Genomic DNA, 20,749 nt, shown 5'->3' with positions numbered 1-20,749 from the left:
TGACATTCATGTTGCTTAGCGTAATGCCCATAATCATTTGATATCAGATCACTTACATGTAATATAGTATATCAGCTAATTGGGTTCATGTTAATGTACTTTTAGTGCAGCATAGCCTACTGCGTAATGTGCTATCTCAGCATTAGCATGCTAAGTGGAGATTTAAGCCCTTTTTTCCGCATCAGTTTGATCCATCCAAAACAGTAAAAACAAAACTTTATTAACTGACAGCTAAGCATAATATGGACAGAAAGATAGCGTTTCTGTGTTATTTCAGGTTACACTAGCAAGAGGCATTAACAGTATCGCTGCATGGATTTGTTTGGCCCTATGGTTTGGCCAAATGGCAATTCGCACCACAATAATAATACTTCCTACGGGCACTGCACTAGTATGCGAAATTCAGCAGCACTTACATTCAAACTTTCCCGTTTCATTCCCATCTTTATTCTTCTTTTATCTTTTTACGTTCAGAGTTGTGTTCATTTATCATTCACTGCCTGATTTAAACATAATTTTATTCATAAAACATTCCATAAATAATCTTTTTTTAATGGCTGTTTTACATTATTTTCAAATGTATGAAGTCATGAAAAGAGAAATTAACTCTGCAGAAACCTTTGAGTCTCATATGTCAACAGACTGAGAACCTGGAGAACTGGAACCTGGCTTTATCCAACAGATCTGTTCTGGAAATTGATGGAAAATTAGCATTACATTAAAAATGATGCTGCATTTCAATAGATGAAAATTAAATTTCAGGAAATGTTTAATGTAAAAAATCAACTGGGGAAGTTTCACAAAGTGTTCAGATCTGTTTTGATTAATTTCCCTGTATTGTGTGGGTTGTTTTGAGTGCAGTCCAGGAAATATCAATCATATTTTGATGTTTTATAAGACGTTTTAATTTTTTTTTTTTTTTCTAAACATTTTTTGGGGGAAATCAACTACACTGGTGTCGGTTCATTCATTTTAAAAATTAAACGTTATCATTTTTTGCAAATATTTCCCCTCCTCACCCAGACAACTGCACAATATGTGTATTAAGTAGGCCTGTCACGATAGTCAATATATCGACTTATCGTTCGATATATAAAAATGGACGCAATAGTTTTTGTGGACTCGATAATTGTTGTTTACATAAGCCATCAACATTTTCGGCAGTCGCCCTACCTCTATCCCTCTCCTGTCGCTGAGGCTGCTCTCTGTGGGAGATGTGTCACACACAGTGTGGACGCTAGCCAGCTGAAGCATAGTGAGTGTGTTAATCAAAGTCAAGTTTCCTGACAGCTGGGCGTTCCCGGTGGCACACCTGGTAGAGCGCATACCACAGAGGCCCAGTCCTCGTAAGCGGGCGGCCCGGGTTCGAATCCAGCTCGGAGCCCTTTCCCGCATGTCTTCCCCTCTGTCTTCCCCTTTCACTCTCAATATCTCTCCTGTCAATAAAACTACAAAATGGCCAAAAAATTTTCTTTAAAAAAAAAAAAAAAAAAGTTTCCTGACAGCTGCACAACTCCAGAAAGTTTAGTGGAATAAATGGAATTGGTGCCAAAGCCAGAGTGGTGAGCTCAGCAGCAGCACAACAACTGCAGCTGTCGCCGCTGATCGTAAACAAACCAGCATGCTAACTGTACACAAAGTGTCCGCCGCTGATCGTAAATTAAACGCGACGCCAACAGTGCACAAAGTGTCCAGTGCTTGTCATTCCTTGTCATTTTGTTTGTTTGTTTTTATTCTTTTTTTTTTTGTAAAGCACTTTGTGTTGCATTTTTATGTATGAAAAGCGCTATATAAATAAAGTTTGATTTGATTTGATTTGATTTGATTTGATTTGTTGTAAACAAACGGAGGTCGCTAAGTGTACACATGCTGCTGCAGCACATACACACTGTACTGCTACAAAGCTAACTGTTAGCCTGTTAGCACTGACTGTCCTGCCTCTTAAAGGAGCCACGCCTCTCTTACAGTGGACGCATTACAACGCAGACTTTTTGTGCTATTTCAGTAATACTGCAAATGTTTGACAGGCAGTAGGAATTGCCAAAAAATCTCAGAAACAGCTGTTTATATATTATTTATAATATATAACAATATAATATTTATCTCAGTGCAATTTCTGTTTAATATTTTTGAGATTTAAAAATTCATTGCTGTGGAAAAGGATGTACTCCACAATACTATCCCTTATCGTGATAGTTTCTGATAGTCTTAAAAAAATTGTTTTTGTGACAGGCCTAGTATTAAGTGTTGAAAAGGACATTAAGAAAGTAATGTCTTTATGTGTTACAGCTACATGTTGGCTCGTTATTTGTTCATATTGATCATGAATGCCGAATAAACGGGCGCGTAGACCACACACACATTTGTTCCTGCATGTGCATACTGTGTGTGTGTGTGTGTGTGTGTGTGTGTGTGTTTGAGTGTGTGTGTGTGTGTGTGTGTGTGTGTGTGTTTGTGTGTGTGTGTGTGTGTGTGTGTGTGTGTGTGTGTGCGTGCATGCTTGCGTGCGTGCGTGTGCTGTAATCTCCTGTGTAATAATGATGATGAATGTGCTGCAGGGCATTAATCCACCTGTGTCTGTCTGTGGAGCTGCTGACAGGCAGAACAGTGGATTAAAGCTGCACAGCACCAGTCGCTCTCTCTACAGACACCATGCCCACTTTAAACTGAAAAAAATGTTATTGTGTCCTCTTGTGTGTGAATCATTGTGCATCCTGTGGTCCCTAAACAGTCTGTGAGCTGCACAAATCTGGAGACAAAAATCTGTTTGTGAACCCTGGCTTCTCTTCTCTGTTTCATCTGATACTTTATTAAATCTTTGGGGCTGTTAGACATGACATGCCCAATTTATGCACGTTATCAGATGCTGTTTGCAGCAGAACCCATGCAGTGTTTCTCCTGCAGTAAAATGTGTTATTGTGTCATGTTGTGTGTGAATCTTTGTGCATCCTGGGGTCCCTAAACAGTCTGTGAGCTGCATAAATGGGGTCTGAATGTAAAGCTGAGACTCTTGTGGATTCAATGAGCCCAATGTTCTTCATGTGTGATGATGTTAGTGAGTGAAACTTGAGCTCAGTGTATAAAATGAGCTGCTGTGACCTCTAGGATAATCACAGCCTCATGGAACTTTACAACCACAAACTAGAGACCTGGAGCATTCAGAGGGTGGATGGCTGAGACTCTAGATTCACAATAAGCAGCAACACAACACAAGAGCTGACATACAATCGCACAAAATACACAAAGCTACTAAATGTCAAAAGTTTCTGAAACCAGCAACACAGCATGGATTTTTCTCTGCTGCTCTAAAGGTCTTGGTGTCTTAAAGAGAAAAAAATTAAATATTTCCCAGCAGTGTGAGAGTTAAATCCCTTCAGGGATTTCATGATCAACAAATAAACAACTACAACACTCAGACAGCACCTTGTCTTGTCTAATGTGGATTTCTCCTCTAACTGTGAAGGGTTCAGCTTAATATTTGACTACTGTGAATTGTTTAGAAGAAGTACATCTGCAGGGATGTTATGTCTTATTTAAACATTTGAAAAAGTTTAAACATTTTAAAAAATACATATTTCAGGGTGAATTTTTTGTCTATGCGTTTCTGTCCAGCTGCTTTGTTGGAAAGAGGATAGAAAGAGGAGTCTGAATGTGTGATTTTGGAGAAGTTTTCAACATTTCTATCTATTCTATCCCAACCCTGTCATTGTACAAAGTGGTGCCCGAGCAGGAACACAGCATATATTTGCCTTAAAGGGCAAACATGAGAAAAATGGCTTAATCTGGTGGGGGGAAAAGGACTAAAGAACTACAGTTTTGAAGGCAAAGTTGTATGTGATTGTTGTGATCAGACCACAGGTTCATGGGTTAATTTGTGAAATTGAATTGAGGATTAACTGTGGATTAAATGCAGCAGCATTTACATCCAGCTCCATTTTAGCTCTCTGATAAGAAACAACAGAGATCTCCCCTCCATTTTGAATCTCTCCCAGGATTCTCAGTGTTATGACACCTACAGTCCACCTCATTGGTCAAGGGACCTTTGACTTAGATAAAGAATCAACAAGACTTTAAGTACAAATGATTTGACCTGTAATAATGATTTGGTTTATATGTGTGTTTTTAAGTATATTTGTTGTGATATTCGTGTAGCTACATCAAGTTTTATGTTAATCTTGCTTTATACAGACAGTCAGTCTTATATGCAACTAACTTTACTAAACTTTGATTTGCTCACACACTGATTAACACATAATATACTTTAAATTGGCTTTAACAAGACACATTTTGTGATGCTGCATAGCCATACGGCCAAAAAGCCAGTCATCCCCTCACAGCAGGGCACTTTATGACTCTTTGTTTGACAGGCTTCATCCCCACACAACCACACACACACAAACACACACACACATGCTTTTCTCTGTTTTGTAAGCCTACATTAGATGTGTGCTTTTATTTGCTTTTACCTGTTTATTTAGAATAAATATCTTTTTAGAATATAGAAAAAAAGTAAAGTACTGTCTATTTAATGTTGTACACTGTGAACGATATGCTAGCCTCTTCTGTGTAAAAAAAAAAATCACAATTCCTTCAACCATTACTAAATATTAATATGGTAATTTGATTATAATTATATTCATAATTAATAATCAGGTTTCAAATTGATAGTTTAGTAACTTTATGAGACTGATAACGCCCTTTTCTTTACATATTTGATGCCCTGTGCATCATTTATTCATAAAAGAGGCATCCTTAAATTCCCAACATGATGTTGTTTTAATGAGTTTTATTGGGACATTTGTGTCTAAGTGCGTGTACTCTGAATACACAGTTAGGATCAGGTACTGAGGAATTAAAACAAACAAACTCACAACACAGCCACGAAATGAAAAAGCCAAAAGCGTCCAGAGTGAGTCTGAAGTGTGAAGGGTTAAAGTGTGTGTCTCTAATCTGAGTATGATGTGCTGACGGAGGGGGAACCAGCTCCAATCCTCTCAGCCGTCTCATCACAGGAAGTCTGTCTGTCTGTCTGTCTGTGTGTGTGTGTGTGTGTGTGTGTCTGTGTGTGTGTGTGTGTGTGCGTGCGCCTGTTGTGTTGTGGTGTGTCGAGGGTTGGTCAAAGTTCACAGCCGGGTCACCCGATTGGCTGACGAGGCTGTGACGGACAGCAGGTGTTCCCATATAGACCTTCTCTGATCCAACTACACACCTTTCACTGCTGCAACACAGGTGAGTCTTTCTGATTCTATAAAACATCTTCACTGCTAACTAGTTTACAGGTTTCGGGCACTTTTGTGTATTTTTAGTCCTGAAAATGTAAAATGAGCAGCAGCATCTCCAAACACTGCACTCATCAACAGGAGGAGAGTTTATCTGTGCTGTGATTTTATTTAATCCACACTGAGACTCAAAAATAGAGAAATTCTCTTTTCAAATTAAGGACAGATGATGTTTGTAGGTTGTTTGTGTTGTGACGCCCTGTTAGATAATCTCACTCTGGGTGATATGAATGAAAAAGACTTGTTTTGACAAAAAAACAATTAGGATGACAATTGTTTTTGCTGCAAAGACAGAAAAATACAAGATAAATGTATAAAATGCTGCCAAACAACATTTACATCCATGTCTACGCTCCTATGTGAGCATAACAGACGTCTATAGTTGTTTTTTTAAATTGGATTTTTAGATTTTTATGACTTTTAGGTTGGTGTTTTAGATTTGAAGTTAAGTGCATTTTTAAAATTTTGAACATACAATGACATTGATTGACACATTTGATTTGATGTCAAAACATTACTCAGATTAATTTTTATTTATTACAAAATGATGGCAGGATCTCCAGATAGAGTTTATAGAGAGAGTGTGTGTGTGTGTGTGTAGTTTCCAGTGAGAAGTGAAACACCTCTGAGAAGGTTTTAGAAGGATTAAGAAGCTCAGCAGAGTTAAATCTGTTGGCTCTCTCCGCCATCTCAACTCAATTATCTCGACATATCTTAACATCTCTTTTTTGATGTTTTTTACAAATAAAAAACCTCACCCTCCAGCTTCAAAATATCCCTAAAACTCCCCTCTTCAACACTGTCTTCCACCACTAACAAACTCTTGGAGATTTTCATCTTTGGATTGTTTTCTATGTTTTGTTCTTGTTTGGTTGTTGTTCCTTGTCCAGTGTCTTTGAGTATTCTGAAGAGCACTATATAATAATGTTTTATTTACAATCTGTTTAATATCAGGTGTTTTGAGCACTTTTGATCATTTTTTAAAAATACTGAGGTAGCCAGTCAGATGGCCACCTACATGAAGAAAAGCACCGTCATTAGTTTTTATTTCTCCTCCATGAGCATTCACTCCTTTCTATGGAAGAGGATTAGGGCCAGGTAGGAGAAAAAATATGAGATAAATCGAAATTATGAGGTTAAAATAGTTGAAGATAGTTGAGGAGATAAAATGTTGAAATTATGAGATAAAAATAGTCTGAATTATGAGATAAAAATAGTCAAAATTATGAGATAAAAATAGTCAAAATTGTGAGATAAAAAGTCAAAATTATGAAATAAAACAATCGAAATTATGAGATGAAAAAGTTAAAATAATGAGATAAAAAATTGAAATTATGAGATAAAAAGTCAAAATTATGAGATAAAAATAGTCTAAATTATGAAGAAAAAAACATTGAAATTATGAGATAACAAGTCAAAATTATGAGATAAAATAAACAAATATGAGATAAAAAAGTCTTGTGTGGGTATGTAGTGGCTTTTAGATGAAACTTAAGGGAAATATAAGAAGTGACGGCCATAAAACAGCTGATGAAAGACACTAAATCTTCCTAAAATGTTGATCTAACAGCAATGAATGCAGACAGCACAGGGCGTCAGTGATTCTGCTGAAGGAGAGATTGTTTTGGGTCAGTTTCTTTCCACCTGATCATCATATCATTTGTGCCCAGTTTCAAAGCTCTGATTACATCATCTGTGGCATATCTTATATAGTTATAGTGAAGTTTGTATGATGAGTTGTTGAAGGTTTTTATCACATTACGGACAACTTACTGACTTTGATTTGGGCTGGTGTATATCAGCAGAGTACCCCCGAGTTAAACCATTTGATTATTTCTTGTTAACAGAGCTAAATCACTTACAAGATGCTCATTTGTCTTTTTTGTCTCTTAGGCGCCGTTGACTTGCTGCCCTCCTCCTGCACTAACATGAGCCCCAAAAATGTTGTTTTCAAGAAGATTTGCAAGGACAAATCTGTGAGTGAGACACCTGAGATGTATCACATGTATCATCATCAAATTACATACATTTACATCAGACCATAGAAAGTTTATTATATTATTATACTGTATTTTTTATACTGTTTTATTGGTATTCTACTTACACTTATATTGTACACCCACTTATATTGGGTGGATTCGGGTAATGTGGGACACTTAAGGTTTGGCTGGTTTATTTCCTGCTTAAAGTAAATATAGTCATCAAAACCTTTACTATTGGTCGAACATGGGTGTCATGTGACTGAAATTACATAAAATATGTTTAAATTTAGAAAAATATAACAAAGTCAAAATTGCAAGCATGTGTCTTTACATATTTTATAAGGAGAAATATGATGATAACAACAAAAATAGCTGATATGAGATTATTTTAAGAGCTGATATCTAGACATTTTCCATGGTTTTCTTGATAATGATTTTGGTTATTATCAAGAAAACCATGGAAAATGTCTAGATATCAGCTCTTAAAATAAACTCTTATCAGATATTTATTTATTTGTAAATAAATTATTATCTTAATAATACTAATCAGCTTGAAGTAGGTCACCACATATAATGAATGTTGCGTTGGTGTGTGGATGTTGCTGCATGGGAAACACTTTAAAAGGTTATTGCTCCTGCTTGTTGATAGCAGAGGGGATAATGGCTTCATATACAGCGGATCAGTTGGGTTTTTTTCTGTGAAATTCTCCACCTGACTGGATTTAATTTTGTAAAGCAGTTGAGCTGCTCGGCTGATCTTTAGGAGGTCGACACAAAGTTAGGACAACGTGAGCTGAGCTGTGTGTGACTGACAGTTTAATGTCACTTTACAGGTGACCGCTGCTCAAATGTTTATGTTTAATAACTGAGTTCTTTTATGGACTGAAGTCATATAATTCAGACCACTTTCCCAAAACTGTTGACGTTGCCTCAAAAGCTGGAAAAGAAGGCAAGATAAATAATCTTTCCAGAACTAAATGGTGAAAATTTTTGTTAGTAATTTATCAATTTTGTTGTGCTTCAGTGAAAGACGCTGTGATTTTCTTTCTATTATTGTTGTTTCAAAGTGTGTACTCTGCACTCTGGAATGAGTATATTACATTATATTATATTACATATAATAAATAATACATTTGCCGGTTCCACAGGTGGATCCGTCATTGCTGTGTGAAATCTTCATATCAGCAGATGTATGATGTTGTGTTATATGGAAAAATAGTATTTTGTATGTTTGAGGAAAATGTTAAAAGGAAAGTCAAAGTTTTAAATGGCTAAAAATATTAGGTTTTAAATGTTTTGGCTAGTTCAAGAAAAACAAACTGTGAGCAACAAATTGCAAAAGACCTGATGTATCAAATATGATACAAATTAGAATTCATATATGCAAATTTATATTTAATTTTAATTTAATTTAATTTGTCAGCAGGTTCAATAAACACTCCAGTTTAAAAAAAAATAGAATTTTCTGGCAATTATTTCATGGTTCAGGCTTTAATAGGGTTAATACCATTTAATTCTTCTTTCAGTTTATACAAACCAGAATCTTCTCTCAGGATGCAGAATGTCGTCAATATGTTTCAAACTATTGTTGTTCCTCAGGTGGGAGTCTACATGGGGAAAAGAGACTTTGTGGACCGTGTCGACTCTGTGGATCCAGTGGGTGAGTTTCCTTTCTCTATTAACTTTAGAATTATGGGTGATATTTCAGTTACATTACCAGTTTTCTTTAGATGTGATAAATTCTCAGAAAACTAAAGCTGTGAATTGTACAAAGAACCCTCTGACCTAGTGCACATTACATTAAAATGAATGTACTTTTTATGCAACAAGAACACACCACAGCATGGTTCTCTGCCTGAAGACCTTTGACCTTTTCTCACCACTAGATGGCGTCATCCTCATCGACCCTGAGGCTCTGCAGGGGAGGAAAGGTCGGTACATCACACTTTGCATTCTCGCCACTCGGCCTGTTCACCTTTTTACATTTTCTGACTAAATATTTTACCGAGTCCCACCTGTGTGTCTGTTTCTCATCCTGTCTGATTACTTCTGTCCACAACAATGTTTTTATACTGTTTTTTATATTCCCACAGACTATAATATTACACACGAGGCTTTTATTTTTATAGATGTTTAGGAAGTTTTATTTCCTATTAAGTAGTAGTTTGTTTTGTTTTTTAAATAAATAGAGTACTGTAAGGGATTTTGGCACATTTTCTGGGGGGGCACTACCAAGACGTTCATCTGTGTTGCTCATTCCATGAATCCTTACAAGTTGTACCTCGTTGTATAGGTGACTAATCAGGTAGGGCTGGGCGAAATGGACCAAAAGTCATATCCCATTCCATTATTTAATTAGAAAATAAATAGCATGAAACTATCGAAAATGAAGGTTCACTCACCTATTAGTAGGAATATATATTTTTCCAAATGGAAAAGGGCCAGGAATTTACGTTTTGAGTGCTTTTTTGTGGCACAAAATGGCAAAGCTGTTTCCTTTGGATTGCCACAAAAAAGTGTTTCAATATGGCCTCCTGGAGGTCATTTGTTGCCTGTTGCTATGTGTGGAAATTATGCAAATAAGACATGCAAAGTTCACTATAACAGTAGACTATGGCCCTCTAGACTATGGAGTATAGTAATAGCCTGAACTTTACTTTATTGCAACCAACATCAAATATATTTTTGTTAAATTGTAAAGATCAAAACAAAATGATGATGAATGGTATGCTTTTGAATATTATATATACCTAAACACACACTACCAATATCTCATGCTACCATGCTGATTCCATAATGGTTCATTGTTCCCTCGAGGCAACATAGCAATTTTCCATAATGGTACGTTGTTGCCTCAGGGCAACAGTTGCATGTTAACAAGTTTCCATTATTTAATTAGATAATAAATTGCATTAAAATATCGGAAATGAAGGTTTACTCACCTCTTAGTAGGAATATATATTTTTCCAGATGGAAAAGGGCCAGGAAATGACGTTTTGAGTGCTTTTTTGTGGCACAAAATGGCAAAAGTCTGCAAAAAAGTGTTTATGGCCTCCTGGAGGTCATGTGACAAATTAAAGCATTGCTATTGGTTCCCTATACTCTTCTGTCTTTTTTAAAGTATTGCATCACTCAAAAAGATGCATTGTAGAAATCTGACAGGCCAAAAATGGGTATGTTGCGTCAGGGCAACACCGTACCATAGAGCAGCTATTCTCAACCTTGGGGTCGGGACCCCAATTGGGGTCGTGAGATGATTTCTGGGGGTCGCCAAATCATTTTGGAAGTCAGCTCTGTCTCCACTGTGTTAAAGTGATCATGTGTTAACGTGTTTTAGTCTTTTTGGTCACTTAATGTCTTTTTTTTGGTCATTGTGTGTGTTATTTGGTCATTTTGTGTCTTTTTTTGATCATTTTGTGGTCAATTTGTGTATTTTTTGGTCATTTTGTTTCCTTTTTTTGGTCATTTTGTTTCCTTTTTTTGGTCATTTTGTGTCTTTTTTTAGTCATTTTGTGTCTTTTTGGTCATTTTGTTTCTTTTTTGGGTCATTTTGTGTCTTTTTTTGGTCATTTTGTGTCTTTTTTGATCATTTTGTGTCTTCTGGTCATTTTGTGTCTTTTTTGATCATTTTGTGTCTTTTTTGTCATTTTGTTTCTTTTTTGGGTCATTTTGTGTCTTTTTTTGGTCATTTTGTGTCTTTTTTTTTATCATTTTGTGTCTTCTGGTCATTTTGTGTCTTTTTTGATCATTTTGTGTCTTCTGGTCATTTTGTGTCTCTTTTGGTCATTTTGTGTCTTTTTTGATCATTTAGTGGTCAATTTGTGGTCAATTTGTGTCTTTTTTGGTCATTTTGTTTCTTTTTTGGGTGATCTGAACTGTGTGTGTGAGATTCTGTTCAGTGAGCGGGGGTCCCGGACAACATGCATATTAAATTGGGGGGTGGCGACTCAAAAAGGTTGAGAACTACTGCCATAGAGGGTTAAAGAGAAGAAATAACTGACTAAAATAATGTTTACAAACTTTTTGAGAAGTGTAGATGGAAACATAAGCTGTTTGAGCTTTAAATGTTCTCACAGACAGGCTGGATGTTTAAACGTGATCGTGGCAGTGACAGTGTTCCTCCTCTGCCCTCCAGTGTTCGTCACCCTGTCCTGCATCTTCCGGTACGGCAGAGACGACATGGACGTGATGGGAATCGCCTTCCGCAGGGAGCTGTACCTGTCGACCCGCCAGGTGTATCCGCCCCTGCAGGACCGCGAGAAGGGAATCCACACCAGGACGCAGGCCAAGTTGCTGCGCAAGCTGGGAAACAACGCCTACCCGTTCTTCTTCGAGGTGAGGAGGACTCACAGGGTCTGTGTAGGTCTGCTGTTTAAAAGCATGTTCGATCTGTTGTAAATAAAAAACAGTAGATGAGCTGTCTGCTGTACTAGACAGGACCGAATTTGGGAAAAACTCTTCAGAAAATGAGGTGGTAGGTATTTTGGGGTAAAAGTGTTTTCTTGGTTGTTCTTATAGTATGTTTTGTCCTGAATCCATTTCTGCTGGATGTCTGTAAAAGTTACGGTTTAGTCATGATTAGCATAATGATTGATTGATCGCCCAATATTAGAAATGGCTATAATTTTCCAATTTGTGAATATATTATATATGTTTGTTTGGTATCATTGTAAAGGGGGCATCCATGGCTTTCATTTAAGCCCAAAGTTGTATCTTTCTGACAAACACAGTCCACATGATCTCTTTAAACCATAAATTACACACATTTTCCCACAATTTTCGCCTAAAATATATAGTTTATGTGAGCCCTGTAGGATCAAGGGACATTAGGGACCCAAAAACCAACAACTGCAATACTTAATAGACTCTGTCAATTCAGGAAAAGTATAATATACCCAAACTATTTCTTTGTGAGAGGTTATTGTGAGCCTTAAATTAGAATTCACCGGCTCAGGCCAATTCACCTCCATTCATTCTTTGGACCAGTTTGTCAGAAAGATAGAACTTTGGGCTTAAATGAAAGCCATGAATCCCTCCTTTACAATGATACCGTAACTTTTACAGCTTGACATCTGGCATCTTGATTCAGCACAAAAAAATATAGGAACAACCTAGAAAACACATTTACCCCTAAATGCCCACAGGATTCCAGAATTCTGAAGTTACAGCCTTGTCTATACCGTATACCGTATATACCGTATATCTGTGTAAACAGATTTTCATTGAATATTTGTCACGTGCCCGTTGGTCTCAGCAGAATCAATCATGTCTCCCCATTGTCTCTGAGGAGCAGAATTTAATGTTTTTAACAAAATCTGGTTAGTGCAAATGTTTTATTTTAAATGTGTCGTGGCAATTTTGACAACTGCACTAAGTTAATGGGTGAGCTGGCCAAACACAAAGCACTCAATACTCTGTTCAGCAAGTTTTATCAGCACATTCGTATTCCATACACCACACAATCCCGAATGGCTCTTTCACAGTACAACAAAGTCCCATACACCGCTCGACTTATATCTGTTGTATTTCCCAGCATTGATTCTTCAGCTAGTCTCAATGTGGCCCTATCTTTCTGCCCTATACATCACATCAGGACAGAGCCCACTGGTCTCCATGTTACCCTCTCTCATGGTGTTATCAGAGTTAAGTTCACAGAGTGAGTTCCCACAATGCCTTGCGTCTTGAATATCAAGTAGGTCGCCGCTTACCTCATGTCCCACCATGCAGGAAACACCAAATTTCCTTCAGACTTGACACATGTAGAATAAAGAGATTCTGACACAAATATCAACATTTTAACACAAGTTTTGGTCACTTTTTAGAACAAAAATGCTCATAACCGATGATCCATTCAAGGACCGATAGTCTGTTTCTTTGTGCATTGTTGGCGATCTTTTCAGGATAATATACTTTTCCAACAAATTGTATTTCATAGAACAGAAAACCCAATGTGGGTAAAGAATGAGTAACATTTGTCTCCTCAGTTTCCTGACAACCTGCCGTGCTCAGTGGCGCTCCAGCCGGCGCCGCAGGATGTCGGCAAGGTAAGCTCCCTCCTGAGGAATCTATTACTGATGAGTGACCTCATCACAGGACTCTGACATCTCATCTCTCTTCTTCTGTAGCAATGTGCCGTGGAGTTTGAGATCAAAGCGTTCAGCGCTGAGAGCCAGGACGCTAAAATCAAGAAACGGTGAGTCTCAGCTGATCGGTCCTCGCTGCAGGAATATATGAGCCACAATTTTAATAAAAAAAAAGAACAGATAGAACAGATTCAGTAACAGAAAACATTTTTTCTGGCCATCAGGAGCACGGTGAAGCTGATGATCAGGAAGGTCCAATACGCTCCCGAAGCCGAGGGAGACGCTCCGTCTGTTGAAACCACCAGAGACTTTGTCATGTCCGATAAACCGCTGCATGTCAAGGCCAGTCTGGACAAAGAGGTGTGGATGCTGCTCAGTTATTATCTTCAGCTGCACAAACACTGAAAACAGGATGGACGGCTTTCTTTAAGCAGCCGTCACTCAGGAAAGAAGTGATTATTATTATTATTGTTATTATTATTATTATTATTATTTTTATTATTATTAATAACAATGTGACAACAAGAACCAAAGTTAGATGGGGACAAATAAAAAACAAAAAAAAACAAAACAAAAAAACCAAGGAGACATTAAATTGAAAAGAAAATAAGTATATACCCAAGTTTTTCTCAGTCTTTACTCACATAATTACCGCATTACAGGTGCATGTCAATAAATTAGAATATCATAGAAAAGTTCATTTATGTCAGTAATTCAATTCAAAATATGAAAATAACACATTATATAGATCCATTACACACAGAACGAAACATTTCACGTCTTGATTTATTTAACGTCTTCTAATTGTAATGATAATGGCTTACATTTAATGAAGATCTAAAATTCAGTGTCTCAAATAATTTGAATATTACAAAAGACAAATGTTAAAAAGTATGTTTAATATGGAAATGTTGGCATCTGAAAAGTATTTCCATCTATATGACTCAGAACTTGTTTGGGGCTGTTTGACTTGAACTACTGGAAATGGACCTTTCCATCATATTCTTATGTATTGAGATGAACCTGTATATCCTTTAACTATCCGGCATGTATGACCTCTTATCTTCATAAAGACTTCTACGTTGTTCAGCTTAAACATGAGCTGCTCATAATTGGCTATTTTGGTCATTTCCTCTACAAGCCAGTCTCCCTCTGTTGTTAAACCGTATATACAGGAAGCAGGGCTTTGATGAGATGAATTAGGATATTTTTCATTATTATTATTTTATTTTTAATAACTGCAGCATGTAAAGCCTCAGTGGATTAAATGCTTCATGACCAAAGTTGAACAGTCAAGGCATCCACACCCTTGTTTCCTCCTGCCTTGATGACTGGAATTCAGTATTTGTTCCCCTGAACGACGTAGCAGTTTCCTGTCTGCAGAACGCAGCAGAAAGACTTCTCACCAGAGGTGTCAAAAGTATTCACATTCATTACTCAAGTAGAAGTATAGATACTAGGGTTTAAAAACATTTTTTGTAGAAGTTGAAGTATCAACTCAAGCTTTTTACTCAAGTAAGATATAAAAGTACTGGTTTCAAAAGTACTTAACGTATAGTAAGTAAAAGTAATATAAGGGGGAAAATGGAGTTAGGGACAAAAGCTTAGGCCAATATAATGATAACAACCAAACATAGCTTGGTTTAAGAGCTGATATCTGGACACTTCCCATGGTTTTCTTGATAATGATTTTGGTTATTATCAAGAAAACCATGGAACCACCAGTTGTTGTTATCATTATATTTGTCCAAACAAATGTAACTTTAGTTGTACCAGGCATTAAAATTAACAAGAAATTGAAGAAAACAAGGCTGGTCTAATATTTTTTTTCCATGACTGTACGTTGTAAGTGGTCTGAAAAGAGAAGTTGGTGGTCCATCACGTTCTCTGTCCTGTTCTCCAGATATACTACCACGGCGAGGTCATCAAAGTGAACGTCAGCGTCACAAACAACTCCAGCAAAAACATCAAGAACATCATCCTCTCTGGTAAACCCCACACCTACTGCTCATATTATCTGTAGTATAAGAGGGGGGACATTTTTATTAAAGCTTGTAGATTATGTAAATGTTTGAATTTGTGTAAACGTAGCCTCTGTTTCTTCATGTCCTCCTCAGTGGATCAGGTGGCCTCGGTGGTGTTGTACTCCAATGACACCTACGTCAAATGTGTGGCCATCGATGAACCTGGGTAATGCTCCACTCACACTACAGTTCACCAGATCACAGAGAGTTTAATATCACACATCTCTATATATATAAAAATCGAGATGTTCATAATGAAAAAAAAAAACTGAGCTTCATGTTTTAGGTAGAAATGAAAGCTTTCATCAAAAATATTTCTGTTCACGTCACTTTTCTGGTTGTGTCAACAAACCAATCAACAAACAAAAGTCTGTAAATCCAAAGAGGTGAAACATCTGAAGGTGAGATAGCTGAACGCCAACAGTAACAATAATCAAGGCAGGCTTTAAATGTAATGCACCACACAGCTGGAACAGGTGGAGGTGTCTAACTTTCACAGTTCAAATTCTAACTAAGAACACAGCTGCAGACATGCTGGTTTTGCTGTTGTTGCTTCACTTTGTGACTTGCTGTGTGATACTGAAATAATAAAATCATAATGGAGAGTTCAAGGCTTCCTAACTGGCCTCGCCTTAGTTAAACAAGCAGTTAAAAGCTGAACAAAATTACCCTGCATCGTATGATGCTGGCTAATGATTCATTTTTCTATGATTTGCTGAAAGTTTATGTTCAACATGAACGCATGTATCTCTCCTGCCTGGTGTCAGCGCTTCAGGCTGCTGGTGTGATGGTGCGGTGGTGTGGTTCTTGAGTTTTATTGGCACACTTTGGGTCCCTTAAGCATTAACTGAGCACTGTTTAAACGCCACGCCACAGAGTTTTGTTGCCAACCATGCCAATCCCTTTATGAACACAGTGTACCGTCTTCTAATGGGAGCAGTGGCACGGCACAAAGCTCCAAGGACATGACAATGAGTTCACTGGCCTCCACAGCCACCACATCGTTCTCTCTCTCTCTCTCTCTCTCTCTCTCTCTCTCTCTCTCTCTCTCTGTATATATATATATATATATATATATATATATACTACCTATATATATATATATTACCTATATATACACTTCTGGTAAAAGTTTTAGAACACACCAACTTTTCCAGAATTTAATTGAAAATGATGCAGTTTAATGTCTCAATGTACTCTGAAATGAATGCACATTTGCAACATTTAAAATTCTTTATTGAGCATGATAGTGTTTTGAAAGTAAAAAAAAGATTCAAAATCACATTTTATGTTGGACTAAAGGACTAAAAAAAACACAAAATGACAAGAAAGACACCTAAAGACACAAAATGACTAAAAAAAGACACAAAATGACAAAATAGCCCAAGACTCCATAGAGTTAAGTTGTTAACCCATTTCTTGTTCCCTGAAAAAGGCCTACTTGTATAATTCTGAAATGTACATTATCTTTCAGTTTTGGTTAACCTTACCTTTTTTTATTTACCTCTGGCAGTTCACCACTTACCTTTGTACCCTTTCAAGCTGTTCATTTGACTTGAACTGCTTGAATTTCAATAAAAAACTGGAAAAATTGGGGTGTTCTAAAACTTTTGACCGGTAATGTATATATATATATATATATATATATATATATATATATATATATATATATATATTAGGGCCGGGACTTTAACACGTTAATTAAGATAAATTAATTACACAAAAATGAATGCGTTAAAGAAAATTGACGCATTTTAATCGCACTTATTTTTGCACCACGGAACGTTTCTCACTGGATGAGTTTCAGGAGGACCGATTATACTGGAGCACCAACTAGCGTTGATGAGTTGAGACAACAACAAACCACAGTGAACATGAAGGAAGAAGCTGATGAGGCGCTTTGGTTGGCCCCGTGGATGATGGGACATTTTGTTAGTGCAAATGGCACTTGTTGAACTCTTTATTGTTTTGGCTGAGGTTATTGAGAGAGTTAGACTGAAATTAATTTGATTTTTTAAATCAACAAAGTCTGCTATGGCCTCTGAAGCAACAGAGAGATGTTTTCTAATAGTCAGGGTTTCCAATGTTCTGAATGTACTTGAAAATATTGTTTTTTACTTTAAAAAACCCCAAAGTATTCTAGTTTACAGAAGGTCTACCTACCTATAGGCTACCTGGATTTATGAAATGTACTATATTTCTAAATATGCTATTGCTACACTTAATGGCAAAAATTGCACTGGTCTGTTGGACTTGACCAAAAAAAACAATATTTTTGTTGCTTAAGCTTATGTATTCAGTCATTATTCAATGGTATACTAAAAATCCATGTGAGAAAAATTACTTCTCACTGTTGTCAGGTCAAATATTTATATGCGATTAAAATGCGATTCACTTTGATTAATTAATTACAAAGCCTCTAATTAATTAGATTAATTTTTTTAATCGAGTCCCGGCCCTAATATATATATATATATATATATATATATATATATAAATATATATATATATATATAAATATATGATATATATCCTTTGCAAAGTGAGAGCAAATGTGTTCAAGCAAAGTCGAAGCCAAATATGACACAAGTAGTTTTATTGAAACCATTTATTTAAGTGAACATAAATACTGTACTTTTTTTAAATCAAAGCTCCATAAAGTGCACATTTAAATAAAAAAATATCTTAAATAAAAATAGCCTATGAAATTAAATATGCCAATCTTTTTCTGAAATAAATATATTTATATGACAAAAGAATAACGAACATTACAAAATAACTAAATATGACAAACCCTAGTAAAGGCAGCATTTGTATAAAAAGAAAGAAAAAAATTGAACTATATCGATATATGCGATATGGTCTAATTCCATATCCCATTTAAAAATATATTGATATATTTTTCATATCGATATATCACCCAACCCTATAGCTCAAAAGTTTGGGGTCACTTAGAAATGTCCTTATTTTTTAAAGAAAAGCAAAAAATGTTTAAATGAAAATAACAGACATGCAGTCTAGACATTGTTAATGTGGTTAATGACTATTAAAGCTGGAAACGGCTGATTTTCTCATGGAAGATCGATTATATATTGTCCTGTGTTCCAGTGGCAAATTGTGTTAATCCACGTTTATAGTGTTGAAACGCTCATAGATCAGTAAAACACCTGAGCATCATGTTAGCACAGCTTGAAACTGAGAAGCAGTAAACTGATCCTTCCTCGGCTGGCTGAGTATCTAGAGGTAAAGTGGGAGATCGGTACAAGTTAAAATGATTATTTCTGCCCTTGTAAATGTCTTTACTATATTTTCGATTCATTTTGTAACTCTTTTCATAAATAAAACACTTACACTTTACTCTGCCCCCAATTTTTTAGCGGTAGTGTAAATATAAAAATTGTACTGAGAATGCTGAGTGTGCAATGGATCATACCTATTTCAAATATTGACAGAGGGCCCCTTTCTCTGCCGAAATATTGTTTTATTTGGTGAAATATAACTGACCTCTGGACTGACAAAGCTTCAATTAACCTGAGACGAACCAGGAAACTTGATTTTATTATTCTGCCTCACATGAGTCAAGACGCACATAAAGAGGATTAAAAATCCACAAATTTTCCATTTCCTTTAAGAAGGGACGACCGAAGGTGATTGTGTTGGAGTACTGCCTTTTCAACTCACTGATCAATCTCTGAAGTTTTCCAAGATATTTGCCTGCTGTGTTTTCACTCAGAGACTAAATGGCTTCCAGATTAGAGGAAGAACTCTGCTGTCCCGTCTGCCACAACATCTTTAAAGATCCTGTCATCCTGTCCTGCAGCCACAGCTTCTGTAAAGACTGTGTAGAGAGCAGGTGGGCCGAGACCGAAACCAAAGAGTGTCCGGTTTGTCAGAGAAGAAATTCAAAGGATTTATTTCTCAACTTTGCCTTAAAGAAGCTGTGTGAGGCCTTTTTACAGGAGAGAGATCAGAGAGCTTCAGAGCCGCTCTGCAGTCTGCACTCTGAGAAATTCAAACTCTTCTGTCTGGACCATCAACAGCCAGTGTGTGTCGTCTGCAGAGTTTCAGAAAAACACTCCAACCACAGATTCATCCCCATCGATGAAGCTTCAAATCAACACAAAAAGGAACTTCAGGAAACTCTGGAGCCTTTAAAGGAGAAGTTAAAGAGTTTTGAACGAGTTCAAGTGAAGTTTGATCAAACAGCAGATCACATTCAGGTCCAGGCCCGACGCACAGAGATGCAGATTAAGGATCAGTTTAAGAAGCTTCACCAGTTTCTAGAAGAGGAAGAGATGGCCAGAATGGCTGCACTGAAGGAGGAAGAGGAGCAGAAGAGTCAGATGATGAAGGAGAAGATGGAGGCTCTGAGCAGAGAGATAGCAGCTCTTTCAGACACAGTCAGAGCCACAGAGGACCAGCTGAGAGCTGAACACGTCTCGTTCCTGTACAACTACAAGGCTGCAGTGGAAAGAGTCCAGCAGCGCCCCCTGCTGGAGGATCCACAGCTGCCCTCAGGAGCTCTGATAGACCAGGCCAAACACCTGGGCAACCTGACCTTCAACATCTGGAGCAAGATGAAGGACATGGTCTCCTACAGTCCTGTCATTCTGGACCCAAACACTGCCGATCCAAGACTCGTCCTGTCTCCAGATCTGGTCACAGTGAGAGGAGGAGAGAAACAGCAGCGCCCTGATAATCCAGAGAGGTTTGATTACTACTGCTCCGTCCTCGGACGTGAGGGCTTCAAGTCAGGGACTCACAGCTGGGAGGTCGAGGTCGGAGACAGTATACGCTGGGAACTGGGCGTGTTGGCAGAGTCCGTCCAGAGGCAAGGATACATAAAGTCTGGATTATGGAGAGTACGGTTGTATAGTGGTGAATACAAAGCGATCTCTCTGTTAAAAATCACCGATCTCCCGTTGAAGAAGAAGCCGCAGAGGATCAGAGTGAATCTTGACTGGAACAGAAGAGCGCTGTGGTTCTCTGATGCCGACACTAACACACACATACACACCTTCACACACTCCTTCACTGAGAGGATGTTTCCGTATTTTAACAGTTGGTCTAATCTCCCACTGAGGGTTTTACCGCTGAAGGTCTCTGTGACTGTACAACAACTCTGGAAAATGGAAAAGATTCCTAATGAAAATGACTTTTGAGCGTCCGGTCATAACTCGCTCTCTTCTCTGTGATATTGTGTGACCCTGATAAACATGTGTGCACAGGCGCCGCCTCAAAGCTCTTTTTAATGCCTCTGTGTAGCCGTCGTAGTGTTAAGAGACAGCTAGAACAACAGAGAAGAAAATTTTTCAGTTAACAACTGGAAGCTGGCCACAACAGCCTGCAGAGACGATGCAAGTCTGTCATGCAGGTCCACG

At 37.4% G+C, this 20,749-nt stretch overlaps 1 protein-coding gene across 1 annotated transcript in view; it reads left to right on the top strand.

Annotated features, from left to right (window-relative positions):
* Window positions 1-7,204: 7,204 nt before the first annotated feature.
* Window positions 7,205-20,749, top strand: part of saga (S-antigen; retina and pineal gland (arrestin) a) — a 15,211-nt gene continuing 1,666 nt past the window's right edge. The window contains exons 1-9 of the mRNA XM_059344681.1: window positions 7,205-7,255; window positions 8,861-8,921; window positions 9,148-9,192; window positions 11,397-11,596; window positions 13,246-13,305; window positions 13,387-13,454; window positions 13,569-13,704; window positions 15,248-15,332; window positions 15,462-15,534. Coding sequence (XP_059200664.1) covers window positions 7,208-7,255; window positions 8,861-8,921; window positions 9,148-9,192; window positions 11,397-11,596; window positions 13,246-13,305; window positions 13,387-13,454; window positions 13,569-13,704; window positions 15,248-15,332; window positions 15,462-15,534 — 776 coding nt within the window. The 5' untranslated portion in view covers window positions 7,205-7,207. The remainder of the gene's footprint in view (window positions 7,256-8,860; window positions 8,922-9,147; window positions 9,193-11,396; window positions 11,597-13,245; window positions 13,306-13,386; window positions 13,455-13,568; window positions 13,705-15,247; window positions 15,333-15,461; window positions 15,535-20,749) is intronic.

The sequence above is a fragment of the Centropristis striata genome, chromosome 11 (genome assembly GCF_030273125.1).
Source record: "Centropristis striata isolate RG_2023a ecotype Rhode Island chromosome 11, C.striata_1.0, whole genome shotgun sequence".
NCBI lineage: Eukaryota > Metazoa > Chordata > Actinopteri > Perciformes > Serranidae > Centropristis > Centropristis striata.
The sequence above is the reverse complement of the archived record's forward strand: the minus strand, read 5'-3'. Positions and strand labels throughout refer to the sequence as shown.